Source organism: Rhincodon typus, chromosome 6 (assembly GCF_021869965.1).
Source record: "Rhincodon typus isolate 14 chromosome 6, sRhiTyp1.1, whole genome shotgun sequence".
NCBI classification, from domain to species: Eukaryota; Metazoa; Chordata; class Chondrichthyes; order Orectolobiformes; family Rhincodontidae; genus Rhincodon; species Rhincodon typus.
Genome location: NC_063337.1, coordinates 98,345,052 through 98,371,463, shown reverse-complemented (window position 1 = coordinate 98,371,463; position 26,412 = coordinate 98,345,052). Strand labels below are relative to the sequence as shown.

Here is a 26,412-nt window from a genome sequence, read left to right as displayed (position 1 = left end):
TTACAACATTCTTTCTCTCTCTCCTGCTCACCCCGGGAGTGAAGCATATCCCTCCCTGCCACTGTTATGGAGTGAAGTTTACTCCCCCCGGGTCAGCTCAGTCACCTCTGCCTTGTGTTTAATTCAACCGTCCTGTTTAGGATTTCTTTTAATTGGGTGATTTTCTTCATGTCAACTGCTGGGGGTGGGCAGGAGGAGGAGGAGAAATGCTGCTGGCAGACGTTCCTGAAGCTTGTCAGGGTCACGATGGAAATGTGAGCTAAGTTCATCCTCCGCTCACTCGGGCCATGTGGGATCACCTGCGGTATCCAGAAGTGTTCTTGTGATGTGCCATTTAAAAAAAAAAGTTTCCTAAGCTTCAAGCTTTCAGCTCTTCAAATATATTATTCGTGCCTCTCCTTAAAATCTCCTCCAGAGGAGTGTAGTAAGAGTGATATTGATGTTAAGTTGTCCACCTAATATCAGTGCTGGTGTTCTGTTGAATGTTGAACATGTTGATTGCACAGTCTGGTTAAATATTTTTAAGATATTCTTAAAATGATAGTGCCAGGATTAATTCATTATCCTTTTATCATTGCAGTACTGGCATTGCTGACTAGGCATATTGTTTTTATATGATCCCAGAATAATCTTGTCTACTTGTAGAAATCTCTGTATTTCTGTCCCTTAACTATAAACTATTTTATCTCCCATTAATGTTTAATGCACGATGTGATTGGAGACAGCTTTAAGATATGTGAAAGCCTTTAAGTATAAGTGTGTAAGATTGAGGTTTGAGTCGTTACATTGATGAATTTAGCCTAATACCACTGACATCATTACCACCTTCTACCTAAAGTGGAGACTTGAGTCCAAGGAGTTCAGTTGTGTTATGGTTCTCTTAACTTTTAGATCTGTGTGTACAGTCCCGAAGTCTGTTGCATTCTCCTTCAGTTGAATGGCTTCATGAGTTATGAGGGGTTTTAACATTTCTGTCTTGTGTGATGGCTTCTTTAAACACCACCTACTAAACCAATAATAAAATCAAAGAATCTATTAAATTGCTAATCAGAATACAGTGGGATTTATGTGCACAGGCTGAAACTGCTGAGAATTCTGCATTCTTAGTGTTAGTTGACTGGGGAGGACAAAGAAGTCAGAGACAAAATACTGCAGATGCTGAAAATACCCTGTCATTCAGGTAGTGTCTGAACTGACAGAATCAGAGTTAACATTTCAGGTTGATGACCTTTTATCAGAATTGAGAAATGTTAAAGTTTTACAACTTCTCAAAAGTATAGACATACTTATGGCGAACAAAGGGAAAAGTTTATGATAGAGTGAAATTGAACTTCTGTGATAGAGTGGAAAGCCGTAGACACTAAATAACAAATGGAATGATACTGCAAAGTAAAATATGTCACCGAGCAAAGAAACAGAAACAAAGTATGTAGAAGACACCATTTTGGAAGAGCAGAATCGTGGTTAATAGTTACTGTCAGAAAGAATTGGTGGCAGAGTTTATGGTCTCCAATTGTTGAACTGTGTTTAGTCCCAGGAGGCTTATAAAATGTAAACTGGAAAGATGAAGTACCATTCTTTGAGTTATGTTGAGTGATGTTGGAGCAGTTGGAGAATGAGGTCTTTCATGTTAAAGTGAGGAGGGATGAAACATTGAGATGACACGAGACCAAGAGCTCATTGTTACACCTGCAAAAAGAAATTGCAAGTGTCCAGTCGCCTTACACCTCCATTTTCCAGCAGCCTGAGAGCTGTCCATTGCTACGTTCACCAGAAGCCCCACGATTTGTAATGCTTCACTGCCAACATTCCATCTAACTTTATTTGTAGCCGCGCAGACATCCTGAAATTCATGCACAGCAGCAGCTTTCAGAAGTGGGAGCTATGCATGCTGATCAGTGTGAACAGAGTTTCCCTGTGGCCATGCAGCTTAGAGAAAACATCCCCCCCGCACCCTGCTCGCAAGGCTGAAGCTGCTGTCACATTACCAACTTCTCCTTTTGATTCTGGTTCACATGTACAGGAATTCCACATTGGGCCTAACATTGTATAACATTTCATTGAATATGTGGAATGTGCTTTGTTCTAATCCTACACAGGTTCATTCCCTCCCCTTTTTGTATTACATTGACTGTATCAGCAGCAATTCCAGCTGGAAAAATTTAATCAACTTTGGTTCTAATTTGCATTCTTCCCTCACTGTTGTGTGGTCCTTCTCTCTCTCTTCCCTATCTTAATTTCTGAGGATAGACTAACATACTCTGATCAAAAGCAAAGTTGCTGGAAAAGCTCAGCAGGTCTGGCAGCATATGTGAAGGAAAAAACAGTTAGCATTTCGGGTCCGGTGACCTTTCCTCAGAATTGATGGTGGCTGGAAAAACGTCAGTTTATTTTGCAGAAAATAGGGAGGTAGGTGGGGTAGGGAGTAAACGATAAGATAGAGCCCAGAGAGAGAAAGACAGTTGGACAGACAAAGGAGTTGCTCACGATCAGACTGGGAGGGTGAATAGTTGTTAATGGGGACTGTTAGTGACTAACAACAGCAGGTTTGTAATGGCAGGCTATGTGGTAACAAGGCCTGGTGTGTGGGGTAGGGGGCTGGGACATGGGAGAGATTAGGCCCTAAAATTATTGAACTCGATATTGAGTCCGGAGGGCTGTAGGGTCCCTAAGCAGAAAATGAGGTGTTGTTCCTCCAACTTGCATTGGGCTTCGCTGGAACACTGCAGCAAGCCAGAGACAGAGATGTTGGCTAGGGAGCAGTGTGGTGCATAAAAGTGGCAGGCAACAGGTAGGTCAGGGACTTCTTTGCGAGCAGAACGTAGATTTTTTGCGAAGCAGTCGACAAATCTAAGTGTCATTTCCCCAATGTAGAGGAGACCACATTGTGAGCAGTGAATGCAGTAGACTAGATTCTGGGAAGTGCAGGTGAAATGTTGCTTCACCTAGAAGGTATGTTTGGGCCCTTGGATTACTGGGGAGGGAGGAGGTAAATGGGCAGATGTTGCACCTTTGCTGGTTACAGGGGAAGCTGCCGTAGGGCTATGAGGAGGTGTTGGGGGTGTAGGAAATGTGGACCAGGGTGTCCTGGAGGGAACGGTCCCTTCGGAAGGTGGATAAGGGAGGGGAGGGGAATATGTGTCTGGTGGTGGCATCTCGCTGGAGGTGGCGGAAATGGCGTCTGATGATCTTTTGGATGTGGATGCTGGTGGGATGGTAGGTGAGGATAAGGGGAACCCTATCGCTGTTGCGGGAGTGAAGAGAAGGGGTGACGGTGGAAGTGCGGGAGATGGGTCGGACCTGGTTGAGGGCCCTGTCAACACCGGAGCTGGGGAATCCTCGGTTGAGGAAGGAGGTGGACATTTCGGAGGCTCCCTCGTCAAAGTTGGCCTCATCTGAACATATGTGACGGAGATGGAGGAACTGAGAGAATGGGATGGAGTCTTTACAGGAAGTGGGGTGTGAGGATGTATAGTCCAGGTAGCTGTGGGAGTCAGTGGGTTTGTAGTGGATATTAGTGGCCAGTCTATCCCCAGAAATGGAAATTGAAATGTCAGGGAAGGGAAGAGAGGAGTCAGAGATAGACCAGGTGAAAGTGAGGGCAAGATGGAAATTGGAGGCGAAATTGATGAAATTTTCCAATTCCAGACAAGAGAGGGAAGCAGCACCGATGATATCATTGATGTATTGAAGAAAGAGTTGTGGTTGGGGGCCGGAATAGGACTGGAACAAGGAATGTTCCACATACCCTATGAAGAGACAGGCATCACTCGGGCAGATACCCGTGGCAACATCTTGTACCTGAAGAAAATGAGAGGAGTTGAAAGAGAAGTTGTTGAGGGTGAGTACAAGCTCAGCCAAGCGGCAGAGGAGGGTGGTGGTGGTGGTGGGTGGGGATGGTTCAGGTCTTTGCTCCAGGAAACGAAGCGTAAAATTGGTGACCGTTTCGCAGAATATTTACGTTCTGCTGGCAAAAAAGACACTGATCTACCTGTTGCCTGACACTTTAATGCACTACCCTGCTCCCTAACCAACATCTCTGTCTCTGGCTGGCTGCAGTGTTACAGCGAAGCCCAATGCAAGTTGGAGGAACAACACCTCATTTTCCGCTTAGGGACCCAACAGTCCTCCAGACTCAATGTTGAGTTCAATAATTTTAGTTCTGAGGAAGGGTCACCGGACCCCAAATGTTAACTGTTTTTTCTTTCACAAATGCTACCAGACCTGCTGAGCTTTTCCAGCAACTTTGTTTTTGTTCCTGACTTACCGCATCTGCCGTTCTTTCAGTTTTTATTTAACATACTCTGATTCCTACACTGCCTGCAGTATACACATTTCCACATCCTTTTCTATGAAGACTCTTCTGTTCTCTTAGCTTCTCTGCTCTGTTATTGCCATCTTCTGGAGTGATACTTTCAAAATAACTGAGTATTCTGTCACTGTGGTTGACTTGACAGAGTTTTGATTTGAGGGGTAATGTGTTTCCTTCTTTTCTTAATAGTCAGAACAGGATGTGGTATTTAAACTTTATTCTGACCAAGGCACAATATAATTTGAACATAATTTGTTAGTGGTGTGAGGCATTTTATGCAGTGTTTTTTTTTTGCTACTTCTGCCATATCCAGCCTGATGCCATTATCAAACATTCATTTCAAAGGGACCACTCTGTCTGCAACACCCTGGCCTATTCCTCAGTCATTATATCCTGTTCCTGTAGCAGAATCTTGTGCATCTGCATGAGGTGCAACACCTGCACTATTATTTGCCCCTTTCCAAAGTTCTAGAATCTCATTCTACATAATTTGGTAACTTCCTTATGCTGATAAAAATTTATTATAATATTGACACTGTTGATGGCAGCCTGTTTTTGTTAGGGAGACCAGCAGCAAATTGGATAATTGCTTTGTGGAACACTGCTAATTGACCTGCAAGGGTCATCCAAACCTTCTGGTCATCTGTCATTTTATTTACCCATTCCATTCCTCTAGCCTGTCTATCATTGGCTCCCCAGAGTAACCTTGAAGCACAGCATCTCATCTTTTGATTAGGTTCTTTCAAAACATTCCGGATTGAAAATGAGTTCCAACATTTTCAAGTTATAACCTCTGCCTTCATTTTGATTTTTTTTTTAGAAACTTAGATAATAGGAATAGACAATTTGACCATTCAAAATGTTCAACCATTCATTATGATCATGGCTGATCATCCAACTCTGTACCCTGTTCTCACTTTTGCCCATACCCTTTGACCCCTTTCACCCAAATATTTTGGTCTCAACAGCTTTCTGTGGCAGAGAATTCCCCAAGATCCCCACTTACTGGATGAAAAATTCTCTTCATCTCAGTCCTAAATGATTTACCCCAAATTCTGAGACTGTGACCCTTGCTTCCATACTCACTGGTCATCGGGAACATCCTTCCTGCATTTACTCTGTCTAGTCTTGTTTGGTTTTTTATAGGTTTCTAAGAGACCTTCCCCAAGTTATTCTTCTAAACTCGAGTGAATATAGTCCTAACTGATCTGGTGTCTCTTCATACATCAGTTCTGCTATCCCAGGAATCATTCTGATGAGTGTTCGTTGTACTTCCTCCATAGCCAGAGTATCCTTCCTCCGATAAGGAAACCAAAACTGCTCACAGTATTCCAGGTGATGTCTCATCAAGGCTCTGTACAACTGTGTAGCATCACATCCCTGCTCCTGTACGTAAATCCTTTCAGTATGACAACGAACATATCATTTACTTCTTGCCTGCCACACCTGTATGATTACATTCAGCCACTGTACAAGGACACCTGGGTCTTGTTGCACCTCCCCCATTCCCAATTTACTGCCATTCATATAATAATCAGAAAATAAACTTGCAGAGAGTCAGATTTTTCATGGAAGGTTCTGGGGTATAGGGAATTGTCCATCCATAGTTTTAAGGCATATCTCTGTTCCTACTTGGATGTGGTATTTAAACTTATCCTCTGACAATCTGATTTGGGCCTATATGTGACCTTTCTTTATTGTGTAAATGTCGCATATATTTATATTGATTCCTTCTTTATTTGGATCAGATACAGCCTAGACCAATTTACTATTTGCAAAATATATTTAGAGGCTCATGTAATTGTTTGTAATAACAAGCTGATGAGTGCAAAACTTCCGTAGTCTATGAACAACTGGTGTATGTTTCCTTTGCTCAACTCTTAATCTTTCACTGGGATTATTCAAGGATTTTCTGTTGTTGTATAGTTTGTACATATTTTGTGAGGTGAAGAATTTACTTAAAGACAAGGCATATTTTAGGTTGGATTTTCTAAGGATTGGCAATCTTGTGGAGATCACCATTCTGTCATTTTTTTTTTTATAGAAGTAGAGAGCTCAACATTTCGGTAGAAATGTGGTGCTGTATTGTTCTAGTGCACCGCTGCTGGGTGAAGGCAAACCGTGGCCCTTTTTCAAGGTAGCCAATTGCCGTATTCTGAAATTTTAAAGGTCCAGAATTGTGGACACCCACTTTGATAGCTGCTGGTGAGCAGTATGGAGGGAAGTGATGTTAGCTGGAGACGGTAGGATGTCAAGTAAATAGGATACCATGTGGATAGGTGGCCAGGGTGTTACTTAAGTAAGGCGCTAACCTGATAGAGGGTAGGGTGCCACGTAAATAGAGTTCAAGGTGGGCAGTGTGTTAGCTTATTATGCGGTCATGTGTTTCCTGCCTTGCTTAATAGCCAGAGCAGGACATGGTATATAAACTCTACTCTAACAAAGGTACCAAATAGTTCATCCCTAACATGAAGGATGTTGTAATAAGATATTGTTGGCTTTGTTCTGCTGGTTTGACACACTTTTGATCTGACCACATCGAATTACATCTGCAAGTGTTTCACCCATTCTCAAAATTGCATTTTTTTATCCATGGGAGGTGGGTGTCACTGGCTCGGCTAACATTTATTGCCTGCCTCTATTTACCCTGAGGGCAGTTAAGTGTGAACGACATGGCAGTGGGCCCGGAGTTGCATCTAGGCCAGACCAGGGAAGGATGGCAGTTTTCTTCCCTAAAGGATTTTAGTAAACCAGGTGGGTTTTTCGGACCATCAACAATGGTTTCATGGTCGTCGTTAAACTCTTAATTCCAGATTTTAATTAAATTCAAACTTCACCATTTGCCATGGTAGGATTCAAACTGTGGTCCCCAGAACATTACCTTGGTCTCTGGATTAATGGTCCAGCAGTAACACAAGGGCAATGACTCCCCAAATTCTATCTTTAGATTCTAAGTTATCTCCTTTCACAATGCTGCCCCTCCTGGTTTTGTATCTCCAATTTGCAATTTTGAATTCATGCTATTGATGTAATTTAGAAGCTGTGGTGATTCCTAGGAAAACTCCAGAATTCTCTTTCTTCCCAATGTCCCTGTTACTTAACTGTCCTGACAAGTACATGCATTCTTCCATAGACCCAATTTCTTATCCATTCCTAAGACTTACACTGAATATATATAAGATATTTAACTTGCATTTTGGATTGCACAATATTTTGTTAGATGCCTTTTGGCAGTGTAAATACAACATACATTTGTGATTTTTAACAGTTCTGTTGGGTAGTTACTTGCTGACCTGATAACATACATGACTACATGACTTTATTTTCTTTCTTGTGCACTTCTATTTCATTTCTTCTCGTATTCTGAACTAGTTGTGTCTCAACACGTTTCTACTTCTGTTTAAATTAGTGCAGTCTTCCCTTAAATAAGTGTTGTTCAATCAGAACAGTTTGTTGCAATATATGCCCTGCATTACAGCTGTGACTTCACTTCAAATGTAATCATTGTGCATGTTAGGGCATCCTGAGGATGTGATGATAGGTGCTATATAAATGCAAGTTTGTCCTATTTTATATTGTACATCAATATTACTTTTAAGTAAAAACGTTTCTACTGGTAGTTTTTATCCTTTTCCATTTAACGTTTTATCTGTAGATTTATTTGATGCTGTCAGCTGTTTAACTGTAATACAACAAAAAACAAAGAAAATTACAGCACAGGAACAGGCCCTTCGGCCCTCCAAGTCTGCGCCGATCCAGATCCTCTATCTAAACCTGTCGCCTATTTTCCAAGGATCTGTATCCCTCTGCTCCCTGCCCATTCATGTATCTGTCTAGATACATCTTAAATGACGCTATCGTGCCTGCCTCTACCGGCAACGCGTTCCGGGCACCCACCACCCTCTGCATAAAAAAACTTTCCACGCGTATCTCCCTTAAACTTTTCCCCTCTTGCCTTGAAATCGTGACCCCTAGTAATTGAGTCCCCCACTCTGGGGAAAAAGCTTCTTGCTGTCCACCCTGTCTACACCTCATGATTTTGTAGACCTCAATCAGGTCCCCCCTCAACCTCCGTCTTTCTAATGTAAATAATCCTAATCTGCTCAACCTCTCTTCATAGCTAGCGCCCTCCATACCAGGGAACATCCTGGTGAGCCTCCTCTGCACCCTCTCCAAAGCATCCACTTCCTTTTGGTAATGTGGCGACCAGAACTGTATGCAGTATTCCAAATGTGGTCGAACCAAAGTCCTATACAACTGTAACATGTCCTGCCAACTCTTGCACTCGATGCCCCATCCGATGAATGAAAGCATGCTGTATGCCGCCTTGACCACTCTATCGACCTACGTTGCCACCTTCAGGGTACGATGGACCTGAACACCCAGATCTCTCTGTGTATCAATTTTCCCCAGGGCTTTTCCATTTACCGTATAGTTTGCTTGCCACAACATGACTTCCCAAGTCCTATACTTGATGCACTGACCAACGAAGGCAAGTGTGCCAAATACCATCACCACTCTGTCAACCTGCGGCTCCACTTGTAATATTGCAATTCCTTTCAAAAATAAGGAAACCATTTGTGAGACACAGTAGAAATGTATTCAGAAATTGTTGTACTGCTTGGTTTTTCAATGTTTTCTTATTCGTTAACGGGTCGGGGGTATCGCTGGCTAGGCAACATTTATTGCCCATTCCTAATTGCCCAGAGGGCAGTTCAGAGTCAACCACATTGCTGTGGGTCTGGAGTCACATGAAGGCCAGACCAGACAAGAATGGCAGTTTCCATCCCTAAAGGACATTAGTGAACCAGACAGGTCTTTCTGACAGTAGAGGATGGATTCATGGTCATCATTAGACTCTTAATTCCAGATATTTTATTGAAATCAAATTCCACCATCTGCCATGGCAGGATTCAAACCCGGGTCCCCAGAATGTTATCTGGGTCTCTGGATTCACAGTCCAGTAAAAATACTACTGGGCCATCACCTCCCCAATGAAATGTGAAGACCTTGATTACTAAGTTGGACTATGCATTGTCATGCTCAATAAAGCCATGTACTATTCGTAGCTTCAGACATGGATTACATTATTTTAAAAGCTTCCAAACTAAAATTTTGTTTGAAAATGGATACTAATGAACAGCTATGATGGCTTCCAAGAGTCAGGTGACTTTGCTTATTCAACACAGATCTTTCTGGAAGTTCAGATAGTCAAATAGGATTACCCTTTGAAATTGAGATGCCAAGATGAATGTTCTTTGCAGAAGCTATATACTTGTCAGTAGCCCTTTGCTTCCATGTCTTCAAGATTGCTTCACAAAAGAGATTTAAAGAGACTAGTTTTCCGTAGAGTGAAAGACCACCATCTATTACCTATTGTGTATTGATATTTTTAGACTTAAATCAGTTGCAGATTACCTGGAATCTTCCTGCATCACAGCAATTGATTTCTGAAAGACTCACCTTTGTGCTGCTTTGGCTGTGAATCCTCTTACCATTTGTCTATTTTTCCCAGGTTTTCCTGAACTACATGTCTCGTACAGATTGCTACTTAAAATGGCTTCTATCCCATATTAGTTATTGAGTTGCTTAAGCCTGGGGCACATTCATTGCCTGTTAGTTGAAGTAATTAATTTTTAATTTTTTAATTTGCTTTATGCTTTTATGTGGGAATCCCTGGCTAGACCAGAATTTCTTGCCCATCCCTTTATTGTCTTTGAGAAGTTATGGATGAGCTGTCTTCTTGAAACACTGTAGTTCTTGGGGGGCTAAGCAGATTAACAGTGCAGTAAGGAAGGAGTTCTGGGATTATGACACAGCCACAGTGAAGGAAATGGTGATGTAATTCCAAATCAGCGCTGGATGTAGCTTGGAGGTGAACTTGGAGTTGATGTTCCCATCAATCTGTTGCCCTTGTCCTTCTAGGAGGTAGAGATCCTGGGTTTGGAAAATGATCTCATTGGAGTCTTGGTTAGTACTGCATTGTATCTTATAGCACGGTAACAATGTATATCATCTATATTGGTGATGCATGTTGAAGGTGGCTGATAGAGTGCCAGTTGAGTGGGTTGCTTTGTTCTGGATGGTATTAGAACACCTTGTGTTGTTGGAGTTGCACCAGTCCAGGTTAATGCAGAGTATTCCTCACAGTCTTGACTTGTAAATTATGTAGATAGACAGGCTTTGGCTTTGAGATAAAGGTGAGTTACATCCTGTAGAATTCGACACCCTCACCTACTACTGTAGCCATGGTATTTAAATGGATGGCCTGGTTCAGTTTCTGGTCAGTGCTAACCCCCAGCATGTTGATTCTGTCTTGTTTGAAATGATCATCGTTTGGCATTTGTGTGGTTTGAACTTACTTGCCACTCATAGGCCCAAGCATAAATGTTGTCTATGTCTTGCTGAATGTAATCATGTTGGTTCAGTATCTGAGGAGGCCGAAACAGTGCTGAAACTAGCGCAATAATTAGTGAACATCCACATTGCTGACCTTTATGATAGAGGGACTGGTACTGATAAAGCAGCTGAAGATTGTTGGGCTAGGATGCTATCCTGAGGAATTGTTGCAATATAAAATAAGATTGATCTTCAACCAGAACCATCTCATTTTTGTGTTGCAAATGACTGTAGCCACAGGGAGCTAACCCTTGATTCCAATTGACTCCAGTTTTACTCTGATTCCTTGATATCCTATTGGGTTGCATGCTGTTCATCTGTCTTGACCATATTTGGACTGAGGCTGTCATGAGGTCAGGTGTTGTGGCCCTGGCAGACTCCAAACTGACCGTCAAAAGCGCAGGATGTCGATGGACATGTCCTGCCAATGACCCATTCCATCATTTTCCTGATGAACCAAAATGAACAATAGGGTGGAAATTGGTCACTAGGTTGGATTTCTTTTCTGCTTTCTTTTTTGTGGACAGAACACACCCAGGCAGCTTTCAGTATTGCCATGTAGATACCAGTGTTGTATCTGTACTGAAGAGGCTTGACTACTGGTGCAGCTGGCTTTTGGAGCATAAGTATACTGCATATTTCAAGGCCCATGTCCGTTGCACCTTACAACCCCTTGAGGTGTTTGTTGATAAAATGGAAGTAATCCAATTGGTTGAAGACTGACAACAGTCGTTGAGGATGTCAATATTTGTGGAGCCGTTTACCATTCACAACTGGCTGTTTAGGTCAGCTCTGTTTGTTGCTTACCCTGTCTATTGCATACTGTGTCACTATTTGGCTTGTAATTAGCCCTGTGTATTAGCTTCACCAGATTGACATACCTCATTTTTTAGGATTGAATTATACTTGGTCCCCTGACTTGATGATAACAGTCTGTCTCTAATCTACTTGTCAAAGATGAGACACCCTTTAGAATTTAAAGGAAAGGTACTGTCTTAATAGTTCACTGGGATCAGTTTCTGGGAGTTTCGGATGATGCTGACTCCAAGACAATTTCCAGTCTAAATGAATTTTTAAAATCTTGTCAGGATAGGACAATTAAGATGACGCCATTTTAAAAAGGTTACCTTGGTGCCATGGGAGACCAGTAAATCATTATGCACACCTACATGCTTAATATAAATGTTCTTCGAAAGAAACCAAGCACGATGTTCTTTCACAATGATCTGTAGAATTGCAGTCCTTCACTTAACCATTTGAGGGTGCTGAACACCCATGTTGTTTGATTAAAACTAATAATAGTCATAGATTCAAACAGCATGGAAACAAATCCTTTGGTCTAACTAGTCCACGCCAATCATGTTCCCAAAGTAAACAAATTGTGTAATGTTACACTTGTACATTTAAGAATTTGGTTATTGCAGTATTTCATATTTTACATGCTCCTTACAAGGTGGCTGATGATCTCACTCTTTTTTTGTTTCTTTTAAGCTTTGGCTCACTTTGCATCAGAGTTACAAAGCGAAAGATATGGGCTTCAGGATCTCCCAAAGCACTTTCTAGCCAATTAATTAATTCTCTCAATTTAACAGGCTGAGATGCTGCCCAGCAAAAAAATGAGAGAGAATACATGGGAGTGAAGACCTTGTTATTTGATATAATAGTTCAAGGTTGCAAATGGTAAATCTACACGGTCTTGATCACAATTGCTATGTTGGAGAAACACGTATATGATACCTCCTGCCCACAGGAGGTTTGGATTCCTTCAGTGTTATCACTGTGGGCTCTTTCTTAGAAGGTTATGAGCTTGAGCCATTTTCCAGGATTTTAGAACTTCCATCTCAACTGCCAGTTCAGTGCAAAATATGTGAAGCACTCAGCAATTTGTAAAATGCTGGATAAAACATTTAATATTACAGTTGTAACTTCAAGATTTATTCCAGTATCATACACTGGTGCATTGCATATTGTCCATCAAACAAGTATGGTAATCTCAAACGAGAAATGCACTGATTTTCCCCCCGCTCCTTGGTAAAAGACATGCACATGTGTTATTTAAAAATAACTTGTAAAGTAAGAAATCCAGAAGAAAGTTCTGATTTTTTTTTTAAAGACCTTTGAATCAAAACAATTTTACAGTTTTCAGAACAAGCTGTTCTTTCTTTGTTCGTTCATGGGGTGTGGGTGTTGCCAGCTGGGCCAGCATTTATAGCTCACAGCTCACTGACTTTGAGAAGATAATAGTGTTATAACTTGGGTAGTGCACCATAACTCGAGCCCCACTATTCCCAGAGTTTTACCAAATGTTAACTTTTTTTTAAAGTACGTACAACACCCCAATTCACCTTCCTTTCAGACCACAGTTGATAGAAGGCACCAGCCAGGATTTTGTACTAAGTGAAATTGTTATTTATTACAAGTAATTGGACTATTTGTAGAAGTAAACGGATATAAACCATTGGCACATAATGCGAATAACTAAAACTCCCCCTAACACACACACACACGCAAAATAGATATTGATGGAGGTAGGAAAAGAAAACTGGGCAAATCAGTTCACTGGTCTTTGCTTCCTGATTCTGATGTTGAGATGATTTGTCTTCAGCTAGCCAGGCCCCTGGTGTTCAGGTGTCTTTCTCTGGAAGTTTCTATTGGTTTGTCAGAAATAGATTGCAACTGATTCATTTGGAAAATGCCTCTGATTTATCAATTCAAAAGTCACAGCAACTACTGCAGGAAGGATAACTGGTTTTCTTCAAGTTAACACTGCAGGGAACAAGCAACTTTTGCTGGGAATAACTACTGTACACTTCTGTATGTTTGTGTCTCTAAAGTATTTCTAATTCCAACCTGTTCAATTAGTTTCACTTGTATACCAATCCTACTACTGCAGGAACACAGCCACAAAAAAGTTCACAGTTGGTGTTGAATTCTTTGCTGTGAAATTATGCAACCATCTTGGTAAATCTGTTCTTTCCAGTGCACAATTTTTAAACACAAAAGTAAAAATACATCATACTTTATAGTGGTGAACTGGCTTCTTGAACAATTACAGACATTTTAGCAATTATTATAACTGAATGGTATGACAGTACTGTGTCTTTAAAAAAGATGTCTTTGCCAGAGTATCTCCTTCGGACAGGCAGTTCGTAAACAGCAAGGAGTTATCATTAGGTATTTTTTTTAAATTGGACAAAAGCATAAGTGGTGGGTCAGAGCCCACACAGAACCAAGGGACTTTGGGTTTTGCTTTCGGTTTGATCGAGTTAGTTGAAGATTTCTGCTGAAGTTAAAAAGTTTGAGCTCTCTGCTAATAGAGTCTTAGACAACAGGCTTCCCCTTAGATATAAAAGAGGCACACTCTTTCTTTCATTATTTCATTCTTCCGGGCTGGAGAGAGACAACATGAGAGTCACAGCTGTTTGCCTCATTGCATTTTTGCCAAAGGGTGTGTTTATGGGGTGCTGCTCATATTGGAACAGTTGATGATCAGTGGTTAAGTAATACATTACTTTAAGTATTTCAGCATAGTTACAGTTGTGCCAGTTCTCTCTTTTTGTATCTGTAAGAATAAAGTCCGTATTGCTTAAAGTCCAGTGGTGGACCAAGTGAATCACATATGGAACACAGCACCTTACACTTGGCCTAGACCCTAACTTTTATATTTATTTAAGGTATCTCCTTACTATGTTTTTGAGGGGGGTGTGGTGGGTTGGTGCAGTGCGGTGGTGGTTTGATCTGGTCCATAACAATGGCTTGCTAGGTTATTTCAGAGGACAGTCAACCATATTTGCTGTGGGCCTGGAGTCACATGTAGGCCAGGGCAGGTCAGGTAAGGGCAGCAGCTTTACTTTCCATAAAGGACATTTGTGTCGTAAATGGGTTTTTATGACAACTAATAATGGTTTCTTTCCCAGGGTGGAAATGTCACACATTAGGAGCATAGGTTTATGGTGAGAGGGAGAAAGTTTAAAGGAGATGTGCGAGGCAGGTATTTCTTTTAAACAGAGGGTGGTAGGTGCCTGGAATGTGCTGCCAGGCGAGGTGGTGGAAGCAGATGATAGAAACATTTAAAAGGCATTTAGCCAGACACATGAAAGGCAGGGAATGGAGTTTGACCCAATACCAATGTCAGGATAGTGTGCGCTTTGGCATAGAACTTTCAGGTGGTGGTATACCCATGAATCTGCTGTCCTTTGCCTTCTAGGTGGTAGAGGTCACAGGTTTAGAAGGTGCTGTTGTTGGAGGCTTGGTCAATTGCATCTTGTGGATGGTACACTTTGCCATTGCTTCAGTGGTAAAGCAATCAAATTTTGAATGTGATAGATGGTGTCAAGCTTCTTGAGTGTCGCTGGATCTTCACCCATCCAGGCAAGTGGAGAGTATTCCGTTACATTCTTGACTTGTGCCTTATAGATGGTGAGCAGACATTGAGGAGTCGAGGTGAATTACTCACCACAGAATTGCTAGCCTCTGACCCCTTGTCCAGATCAATTTCTGCTCAGTGGTGACCCCAAGATGTTGTTTGTGAATGAAGCAGTGATGGTAATGTCATTGAATATCAAGGGCAAATAGTTGAATTTTCTCTTGTTGGACCCTGCTCTTGTATGAATTTTACTTGCCACTTATCAGCACAAGCTTGGATATTTTGCTGAATATGGACACTGGCTTTTTCAGTGTCTGAAAAGTTGTAAATAGTACTAAAAAGTGTGCAATTGGAAACAAACATCCCTGCTTAGGATGGAAGGAAACTTATTGGTGAAGCAACTGAAGATGATTGAGTAAGGAGCATCAATGTGATGAACTCCTGCAGTGATATCCTAGGATAAGATTGACTTCCAACAACCACAGCCATTTTTTTTGTGCTAGGTATGCCCCTAACCAGCAAAAAACTTCCCCCAGCTCCTATTGACTCCAGCTCTACAAATACTCCTTGATGTCAAGGGCAGCCATCTCATTACTCAACTCTGTCTTTACGATATGCAGTGCCTTCGGCATTTTGTTTATCAGTAGGAGTAAATCGAATCGATTGATGCTGGGGACTGCAGAAGGAAGCCAAGACTGATCATTCACTCATTACTACTGGTTTTTGAAAATGGTTGCAAATGCTTCAGCCTTGTCTCTTGTACTGATGTGTAGGTTTCATTCAGGTTGGGGAAGCTTGTGGAGCCATCTCTTCCAGTTAGTTGTTTCACTGTCTACCTCTAAATCACAACTGGATGTGACAGGCCTGTAGAGCTTGGGTAAGTCCCCTGTGGTTTTGCTTTGGTTTGTCAACTTGCATGGTAAAGAGTAGAAGCAGCTTGCAGTATGAATTTTCACCAGCTTGATACCTCATTTGTGGGTGCCTAGTCTTGCTTCTGGCATGCTATCCTGTACTTTTCATCGAATCAGGGTTGGCCCCTGGTGATGGTAATAGCAAGTGAGGGATATGCTGGGCCATAGCTTGTAGGGTGTGGTTAAATGCAATTCTGTTTCTCTGATAGACCATAAAGCCTCATACATATCCAGTTTTGATTTGCTAAAGTGGTAGTTTCACAGGACTCTTAGGATTCCTTCAGTGAGTTAATAAGACTTTGGTCTGCACAAAAGCTGTACAGTCATTAGTGCTACCAATACTGTGGTGAACAGCTGCCTCTGCAACAAATAGAATTGGTAAGAATAAGATGAAGTAGGTTTCTACTGGCTCCTTCTCCTGCTGTCACAGATTGGTCTAGCAGCTGTATCATTTAGGTCTTGGTTGGCTTGGTCAATAGTGGTGCTACCAAGTCATTCTTGATGAACTTTGAAGTACCTGAGCACATTCTGTGCCCTCTCCACCGTGTGTTTCTTCTAATTGCTAACCATGATAGAGGAGTACTGATTCATTATCTAAATGGATAGCAGCAAATAGTTATCAACAAAGGTTTTCTTGGCCATATTTGGCCTGTTGCCATGCCAGTTCCTGAGATCCAGAGCCATCATTGAGCATTTCCAGGGCAAGTCCTTCCTGACTGTGTACCACTATGTCACTACCTCTTGTGGACCTATCTTGCTGGTATGTCAGGGCATACTCAAATGGTGATGGTATCTGGGACAGTCTCACTCTCAGAATCTTACCTTACAGATAGGAAAGCGACAGTAGTCAGTAGGACAGTTTTCACAGTTTTAGCACAAGGCCGCACAGATGTTAGTAAGGAGGACTTTGCGGAGATGGCTTTGCCATGTTATTTCCATTGCCTCAATCAATAGTGGAGGACTATCCCAATGTGTTCCTTTGCTTGGATTTTGTAGTGGTTTGTTATGACTGAGTGGCTTTTTAGGCCATTTCCAAAAGCATTTTAACAGTCATCTTCATTTCTGGGGGTCTGAATTGTATGTAGGTCAGAATTGATGGGGATGGCAGATTTCCTTCCCTCAGGGACATTAGTGATCGCAGGTCACCATTTCGAACAGCCTGTTTTCTCATTCCAGATTAGTTAGTTGAATTCATGCTCATGTCCCCAGAGCATACATCTGGGTTATTGTCCAGTGATGTTACTATTTTGTCATGACAAGCAAACACAATGATTGTAGGGCACTACACTTTGTTACAATATGATATGATCAATAGACTGTTCTGGAGCTGTGTAGAGATGACACTGCAGAGGAAATTCCAGAGACTTATTTTTTAGATGCTCCATGGGATGTGGGCATCACTTGCTGACCAGCAGCATTTTTACATGTCCCTAGTTGCCCTTGAGAAGGTGGTGATGAGCTAAAGAATAATGTATGCTATTTCTTGAATTTTGACAAAAGCAAGATGGACTGTAATCATCCTTTGCAGTCCTGTGTGTTCCTGCCATAGAGGCAGTGCAGTTTAAGGAGCAGTAAATAACAATGATAGAATGTTTATGGGTATCCATCTATCAGTGACTTGTTTTGGAGTTTATTGTGCCAGATTATGTGTAAGACCTTTGGTAGTATCAATTATGCCTATCAATCTTCTTAGCTTGCTAATGAAATTGGACCTTTACTTATTATTTGAGGCTGGCTGATAGGATAAATCATTAAGGTAGCTTGAAATTGAATTTGGCAAATTAGTGTGAAGTCCTCATCGGAAATGGTTGTAAGCTATTTTCTGTAACCCACAGCAGAGACCTTTTAATGCTTCAAAAAGAAATTCTAACCTTCAAGGATCAATATAAATGAATTGTATTGCAAGATGTTACAATTTTAAACAAAAAACAACCTGCATCTATACAGCAAGTGCTACTAATTTACCAGTTTTACTTTTAATTCCTCCTGCCAACCTCCCATATCCCCTGCTGGGATGAACAAAAAGACATGCTACAACTGTCAAATTCATTTTAATTTATTGTGAGGTGCAGAAGATAATGGGTATCCTTCCATTTTGATTTTTGTCTGAACAGTCCTCCAAATTTTCGTCAAGGACCTGAAAATTCTAGACTTTTCAGTTCAAGCACTGGTTTCACTGCTACCTTGCTCAGTGATTTTTGCTCACTCTCATGCTCTGCCTGTCAAAATCCAACAATTGTTGCAAGTATTGATATTGCTGTCCCCTCTTTCCTGTTCCTCAGTAGTAACTTCGCAGCTTTAGTTCTTACCAAGCAAATATGGTAAATAATGCTATAGTGTTCAAAGGTTGCAGTTCAATGTAAAATCAGTGTCATTTATGTATTCCATACAAGAATGGAAATTACAAGATTTTTGCCAATTTTGGAAAGATGGTTTCTCATTTTGGAATGTTACTTCAATTTCCTAACTAAAATGACAGAAAATTGCGTGTCTAACAGGTTCATTTTTTGATTTGAAGAATTCATTTTTAAAAAAATTGTGGTTGTGTTGTTACCTTCTGTGTTTGAAGAAAGTTCGTACTCTTGTCGGAGATACCACCATTACTGGCACATTTGAGGAAAACATACAGTTAAGCAAAAGCATACAACTTTTATTGCTGGGATATCCATGTTATGGATTTGGAGACCATGTGCAACTGACTCTCTTGAACCCTGCCGAATTTGCTGCTTTTGAATGTTTTGAATGTTTGAGTTTTGGAAAGGACTAAGTGGCATCATTTGTGCGAAAATCCTGCAGCATGTCGCTTTGATTTGTTAAATCCAGCCATTTGGTACTTTCAAATTAATGGAAATAACTATCCAATGCATTTGGGTGACTTACAAATACCAAAAGTTTAAACATGGATAGTAATGGGAGTAAGTTGCTATATGGGACATAATGCATCTACAGACTGCACACTGTTTCTTCCTACTCTGCTCTTCATTGGATCTAATTTAAACTTTTCCTGTCATTAAGTTGTCAAAACAATGCATTTAGTTTTTAAATATTTGTGCACTGATGTAGCGATATGGAGTTGCTTGTCTCAAGTCTGCTTGCTAAATTTAGCCCTTTGAAGTTGTAACATCCGAGACAGTGATACCTTCTGATATTATATCATTTATCTGATGTGTACTTTTTTTAATTTTTAAAACGTTGTTCAGTCAAGTTATATACCATTAAGTTTTCACTTATACCGTATGCACAAATAATCTAATCCTTGAGTTTTCCTTTATTTTTCTGATTTAAAATGTGCTTGTGCTTCATTTCAAACTGATAATCTAAATAATAAAGTCAATGTAACAGCAGGATTCTTTTGAAATAGATTCAAAGATTCATGATGTATGCCTGTAAATAAGGAGCTTGGTGCTTCAGTTATTAAACAAGTATTTTGCTTCATTTTGTAATATCCTCTGCCCTTTTGAGTAGTATAATCAAATTTTACCAGCTATAATTTCATTATATCATGTTCTGAATAATTGAAAGGATAATTGCGTGAATTGTCTGATTCGTCTGTCTTTTGTTTAAAATACAGAACCAATCTACGTAGAAGGCTAGTGCCTCGGAGAGCAACCACAATGGAAAAAACATGGAAGTCATGGACATATGCCAGGAGGTGGCTGATTGCTTTGGTCTCATGGTCCTGGAGTTTATGCCGGATTTCTCTATTAGCTTTAATTTTAACCTTTCATCTATACGGAGGGATCCTCTTGCTTCTTTTGATATTTGCATCAGTAGCAGGTATTTTATACAAGTTCCAAGATGTACTCCTCTACTTCCCAGAGCAACCACCCTCCTCACGTTTGTATATTCCCATACCTACTGGGATCCCACATGAGAACCTCTTTGTTAAAACCAAGGATGGAGTCCGACTCAATTTGATTCTCTTGAGATACACTGGAGATAATGCATCATATTCACCAACCATAATTTATTTCCATGGAAATGCAGGTAATATTGGTCATAGGATCCAAAATGCCCTGTTGATGATGGTTAATCTGAAAGTTAATGTATTACTTGTAGATTATAGAGGATATGGAAGGAGTGAAGGGGAACCGAGTGAAAACGGCCTTTACTTGGATTCAGAGGCTGTATTAGACTATGTCATGACTAGACCAGATCTTGATAAAACAAAAATAATTTTATTTGGTCGCTCCTTGGGTGGAGCAGTGGCTATTCATCTGGCCTCAGAGAACCCACATCGTATTTTTGCAATAGTTGTTGAGAACACATTCCTCAGCATCCCACATATGGCCAGCACTTTGTTCTCCTTCTTTCCCATGAGATATCTACCACTCTGGTGCTACAAGAACAAATTTCTGTCCTGTAACAAGATTGCACAGTGCAGAATGCCTTCTCTTTTAATTTCTGGATTGTCAGACCAGTTAATTCCACCAGTTATGATGAAGCAACTGTGTGAACTGTCTACATCACGGACTAAAAGATTAGTCATATTTCCAGATGGAACTCACAATGACACTTGGCAGTGCCAAGGCTACTTTGCTGCTCTTGAGCAATTCATCAAAGAGTTATTAAAAAGCAATTCACATGAGGAAATAAAAACCACATCTAATGTAACAATAATATAACTTTCTTCTGTATTTGTGTAACTTTTAAATCTGTAAACAAGTGAAAGGTGAATGTTAACTTGCAAAGTCCTTATTTGCTACTTGATCGCCAATTGTTGAACATTTTTACCTGTTTTAATGCATGGGAAAAGTATACTATGTTTCATAATGAGCTTTGGTGATCTGATCAGCTGAGTTCAGTACTGTAAAGTAAAATTTATTTCTTTTTTATGTGCAGTGTATGTGAACAATCGTTAATTTAACAATATCTCCTGAATCCACATTCTGTTTAAATTTTCTGTGTAAGAGTTGAATGTTGCAATTAAGTCCCATTACATATGTCAGAGTTGTCAATATAGCACGCACATTGTAGTTTTCAGTTGTAGAAAATAATTGCACGTAGACCACAAGCTGTTAACTTCCGGCCAGTTTATCTTGATCGTTCATAGAATAATTTCATTTTGGGGCATTATTTTGATGAAATAAAAACTATGAATCATTATAAAATATTGAGAATTACAGAATTGATTATGCATTTTGAAATGTTATTTTTCATAAACTATTTTACTGATTTTGCTTTTCTTTAATGAACGATTGGCCTATATTCCAGGTCCTCTGCTTTAAACCTCATTTAAAATCTGGCATCTGGAGCTGTTGTTAAATTTAACTATCTAATGTTAATAGTTTGAAAAGTTAATTTCTCTCTTGAATAGGCTAAATTGGTATGGATTATTCTGGAACTATATTGACAGATTACTGATACAGTTTGAGGAAAAAAAACATGACCAGTGAGATACACAATTATGCATAAATAATAACTTGACAAAAAGCCGTTTTCTGTGTACTTGTTATTGTAAGGTATATTCACTGTATTAGACTTAGATGCAGACTTAATTGATATGCCTTTAAGCCATCTGTTTGTTTTAACTTTTGAATTAGTTCTGACATTTACAATATAAAGTGTCATTTTTTTCCCTTGTTTCTAATTCCACAAATTTGTGGTGTTTATAATCAGCTACTCATTTCCTTCACCAAAATCCTACAATAGCCACAAAGGGCTTCATTACATAGAACCAAAGTACTAAGTACTGTGCTATTTTTATACATTAATGGCTTCATTGAAACACTCAACCTTCTAAGATATTAAATCCAGGACCTCTAGTTCAAAACTGCTGTTCCACAAACCTCTGTTTAAAAAAAAAAGTATTATACAGCCAAATTGTGTGTTTTTAAATGTATTACATCTGGAAATTTACAAAAAGAGGATGAAATCTTCTATTTTGTGTACCAATTCCAGTGAAATGATGTTCATTTGTGCAAAAATACTGTAATGTGCAAAGTTTCTTGTCTGAAAAAAAAATGCAAGTGAGAATTTCAGTCACAGCTTTGATAACACATGAACATTCAATTGTCAAGTTTGTCTATTTTAAAGGGTGAGTTTTTTGATGCTACAGTTATCAAATAAAGACTTTGACCCTTACTTGTTTCCTACTCTGGGTAAAGTACCTTTAAGTCAAATGCATAATAAGCATAAGTTGTGAAAAACTTTCCTGTTAAGGAGAGTCTTTTGGAATGTGTGTTTGGTGCTGTCTAGTGACAAATGAGGCATGGCTTTATGTTCATTTTTGTTGTAATAATTGTGTTTAAAATGTACATTGTTTTTACATCTGTATCTGTGTAACTGATGGTCATCAAGCTCTAAATGATGTGAATTAGAAAACCTTATGAGATACAACATTTTTATTGTCGATTAGAAGTTTAACCTGCATTGTGCAATAATGTCCCTCAGACTTCTGATCAGTTTAAAAAATGTTGTGTTCAGTGATTTGAAGCCATTTCTCTAACTTGAAATGGCTATTCTCATTCAACAGAATTCAAAAGGCACCAACTCATTTTTAGTCAGTAACTACCGTGTTGCTATATCTAAATGATTTCTCATTAATATATGCAATGCAGGATACAAAATACAACTCACTTTGAAAATGTCAGAATGGTTCCTGTAGTTCTGCAAAAGTTTGTTTTTTGTCAAAATAATAGATATTTGTTTCAACTGATGCTCATAACTGTTCTCAAGCTTTCAGTTGGCCAGATTTATCATTCATATTTCCTTGTCTCTGTCCTGCTAAGACACATTTCTCTATTCTTTAAAAGTGCACAAAAAATTGTTGATCATGGCAATAACATCTTTATTGTAGTATGGAATCAAAAGAAATGGATTATTTGTGAAGTTTAGGAAAGCTTGGAACTTATGCTTTTACGTGCCTAATTCTTGGCATAGTCTGTATTACAAAATTTTCTGATCTTGTACATTCATGAAATAAACTTTTTTGTCTTTGCATTTTAGTCTTATTGTATTAGTTACAGCAGTTTTATGACAACTGTGTGATTTTGTTTATTTGAACAGTTTTGCTCATGAAAATGTGAAAAATAATCAAATTTGCTTGTATTTGTCCGTGGACCAGATAGGCCACATTTACTTCCCATCCCTAATTGCCCCTGAAGGTAGTGGTGAGATGCCTTCCTGAATTATTGTGGTCCTTGGGCTGTAGGGTTCACCACAGTGCTATAAGGAAGGGAATTTCTGGATTTTTAACCCAGTGCCAGTGCAGGAATAACAATGTATTTCCAAGTCAGAATGGTGTGTGACTTGGAGGGGCAGGGGAAGGGGCAGGTGCTGGTGCTGGAGCTCCCATATATCAGCTCCTTGGTAAAGATTGTGGGTTTGGAAGGTTCTATTGATGGAGCAGTGATGAGTCTAACTTTACATATTGTGAATGGCTGTGGACTGTTGCCAGTGTGCATCATCGGTGGGGGCAGTGCATGTTGAAGGTGATGAAGTTGAGTGGGCCATCTGGGTAATGTTAAACTTTTGTTGTTGAAGCTGCACCCACTCAAGCAAATGGAGAATATTCCACCATATGCCTTAATTGCCCCTTTGTAGATGTTACACAGACATTGGGGAGAATTCCTCATTTCAGAGCCACACTAGCCACGCTATCATCTTAATATTGAGCTTTGTCATTGTGTACTAATTAGAGCTGAAAGATTTGCTGTACTATTCTATTTACTTTTGTTTGAGAAGTGTGCTTGTATATACTTAGAAAAACAGGATTTTAGCACTCTACAAGTTTCCATTGGTCCTTTTTCTCTGTCATAATGCCTGTTAAAAGTATTTGCCTGAATATGCATGTAGTGTCTGTTTAAATAGCTTTCTTCCTGTGATATGTTAAAAGGATCAAAACATGTCCAAAGCTTGTCTATGACATAGTTTTTATACTAGAACAAACTTACTTCATTATGAAACAACATCAAAACAATTTTTCCTGTTAAATGTAGGAACTTTTTATTTCTAATTAAGTTCTGAAGGACAGAGCTGATGAGATTGGAGTGGCATTGGTGGTGATCTTTCGGCAATCACAGGAGACAGAAATGTACCAGAGGTCTGGAAATGGCTAATGTAACACCCCTGTTTTTAAGGGGAGGGAGGCAAAAGACAGGAAACTGTAGCTCGGTTAGCCTGACCTCGGTTGTTGGTAAGATCTTGTTGGCTGAGATTACAGAATGGTTGGAAGTGCGTGATAAAATAGGGCTGAGTCAAGGGAAGGTCATGCCTGACAAATCTGTCAGAATTCTTTGAGGAGATAACAGGCAAGTTAGACAAAGGAGAGCCACTGCACGCAATCTGTTTGCATTTACAGAAGTTTATTGACAAGGTGCTGCATGGGAGGCTGTTAAATAAGATTAGAGCCTATGTTGTAGGACAAGATGCTGGCATAGACAGAGGATTGGCTGGCTGGAAGAAAGCAGTCTTTTTCAGGATGGCACCTGGTGACTAGTGGAGTTCTGCAGGTGTCCATGTTGGGACCGCAACTATTCACTTTATACCTTAACAATCTAGATGAAGGAACTGATGGTATTGTTGCTAAGTTTGCAGACAACACAAAGATAGATGGAGGAGCAGGTAGCATTGAGGAAGCTGGGAGGCTACAGGAGGCCTTGGGACAGGCTAGGAGAGTGGGCAATGAAGTGGCAGATGGAATACAATGTGGGAAATTGTGAGCTTATGCTCTTTGAAAGGAAGAATAAAGGCACGACTATTTCCTAAAGGGGGAAAGGCTTCAGAAATCTGAAGTACAAAGGGACTTGGGAGTCCGAGTTCAGGATTCTCTTAAAATTCTGTTGCAGTTGAGAAGGCCAATGCAATGTTAACATTCATTTGAAGAGGGCTAGAATACAAGACCAGAGATATACTGCTGAAGCTGTATAAGGTTCTGGTCAGACTGCATTTGGAATATTATGAGCGGTTTTAGGCCCAGTATCTAAGGAAGAATGTGCTGGCCTTGGAGAGGATCCAGAGTATATTTAGAAGAATGATCCTGGGGATGAAGAGCTTGTCATACAAGGAGGGATTGAGAACTCTGGGTATGTCATCAGTGAGGTTTAGAAGGATGGAGGGAGATGGGATGGGGGGGTGGTGGTGGTGTTTCTGATTGAAACTTGCAGAATATTAAGAGGCCTGGATAGAGTGGACGTGGAGAAAATGTTTCCACTAGTATGAGAGACTAAGTCCCAAAGGCACAGTCTGAGTGAAGGAATGACCCTTTGGAACTGAGATGAGGTGGAATTTCTTCAGCAAGAGTGTGATAAACCTATAGAACTCCTTGCTGCAGCAGCCTATGGAGGCCAAGTTATTGAGTATCTTTAAGACCGAGATAGATAGATAGGTTCTTGATTGGTAAAAGGATCGGCAGGAGAATGGGGTTGAGAAACACAACAGCATATTTGAATGGTAGAGCAGACTCGATGGTCCAAATGGCCTAATTCTCCTATATCCTATGGCCTAATAATTTTAATGGATTCATGAACAGCTGCAGGAAGCAACGATGAAAATAGTTATCTGATTGGAGGAAATAAAAGTCCCAAAATTAGGTGGTGATTTTTTTTTATTATTGCTGTAGTTTACTGACTTTGTCCTTGGAATTGGAATCATGTCAGCGTGACCATGAAATGCATAGTGAAGAGTCTGCCGTTTCCAAGCAGGATCTTACCATGCAAAATTGGAGCTGGTAAAAATAAGATTTTCACAAGGCAACACAACTCATCTGCGATTGAAGTTATCTCGCCCCCTTTTGGGATTAAAACAAATAACAAAACAATGCAGCACGGTGTCAATTTTCAATTCCCTGCTAAGTTTTACTTGGAAGTTAATCCCAAGTGACGATTGAATAGTTAAGACTTTGACACATTTTTGTATTTGCCTTTTACTCAGACTAAGAATTAGTGTATCAATCAAGATTTATGGTGTAATAATGCCCCATAATCCATTGATTTCAAGTGGTAAGAACAATGGCAATAATAGACTTTTAAAATAAGCTCCATTAGAATCTCTATCTTTCCTCATGCTCTGATTGGATTTAATTCTTTGCTCCAAGCAGATACCTGGGGCCGAGTTTCTTTTTTTTTGGGTTCTGGGCTGCTGCAACTTCTGTCCGTCCAACATCGCTAATTCACAAGTAATTTCCTTGCATCACTTTATCAGATTCCACACGTTCTTACCTCGCCGAAAGCTTGCTCACCTTAATTCATATCATGCAGAACCAAGGTGAATTGTTTCTGTGTATGTTTCTGGCCCATTAAAGTTCCATCCTTCCCCACCAGGAACACTGAATACTAATGTTAGAGAAATGCCATTGAACAAGTGATATGAAAGTGGTTACATAATAAATTTTCCCATGATTTGGGTACATGGCTGCTGCCTGGTATCAGAATATTCAAGGAAATGGTATTGAAATGGCATGCATGCCGTTTCCTTTTCCCATT

At 40.0% G+C, this 26,412-nt stretch overlaps 1 protein-coding gene across 2 annotated transcripts in view; it reads left to right on the top strand.

Moving 5' to 3' along the window:
• Nucleotides 1–22,894, top strand: part of abhd13 (abhydrolase domain containing 13) — a 23,948-nt gene extending 1,054 nt beyond the window's left edge. Inside the window, exons 1-2 of one of the 2 annotated variants that reach the window (XM_048598273.1) lie at nt 3,675–3,841; nt 19,560–22,894. In XM_048598273.1, the coding sequence (XP_048454230.1) occupies nt 19,603–20,613 (1,011 nt within the window). In that variant the 5' untranslated portion in view covers nt 3,675–3,841; nt 19,560–19,602 and the 3' untranslated portion in view covers nt 20,614–22,894. Of the gene's footprint in view, nt 1–3,674; nt 3,842–19,559 lie in introns of those variants that run through there. The other variant, XM_020515723.2, reaches the window with a different exon arrangement.
• Nucleotides 22,895–26,412: the final 3,518 nt, after the last annotated feature.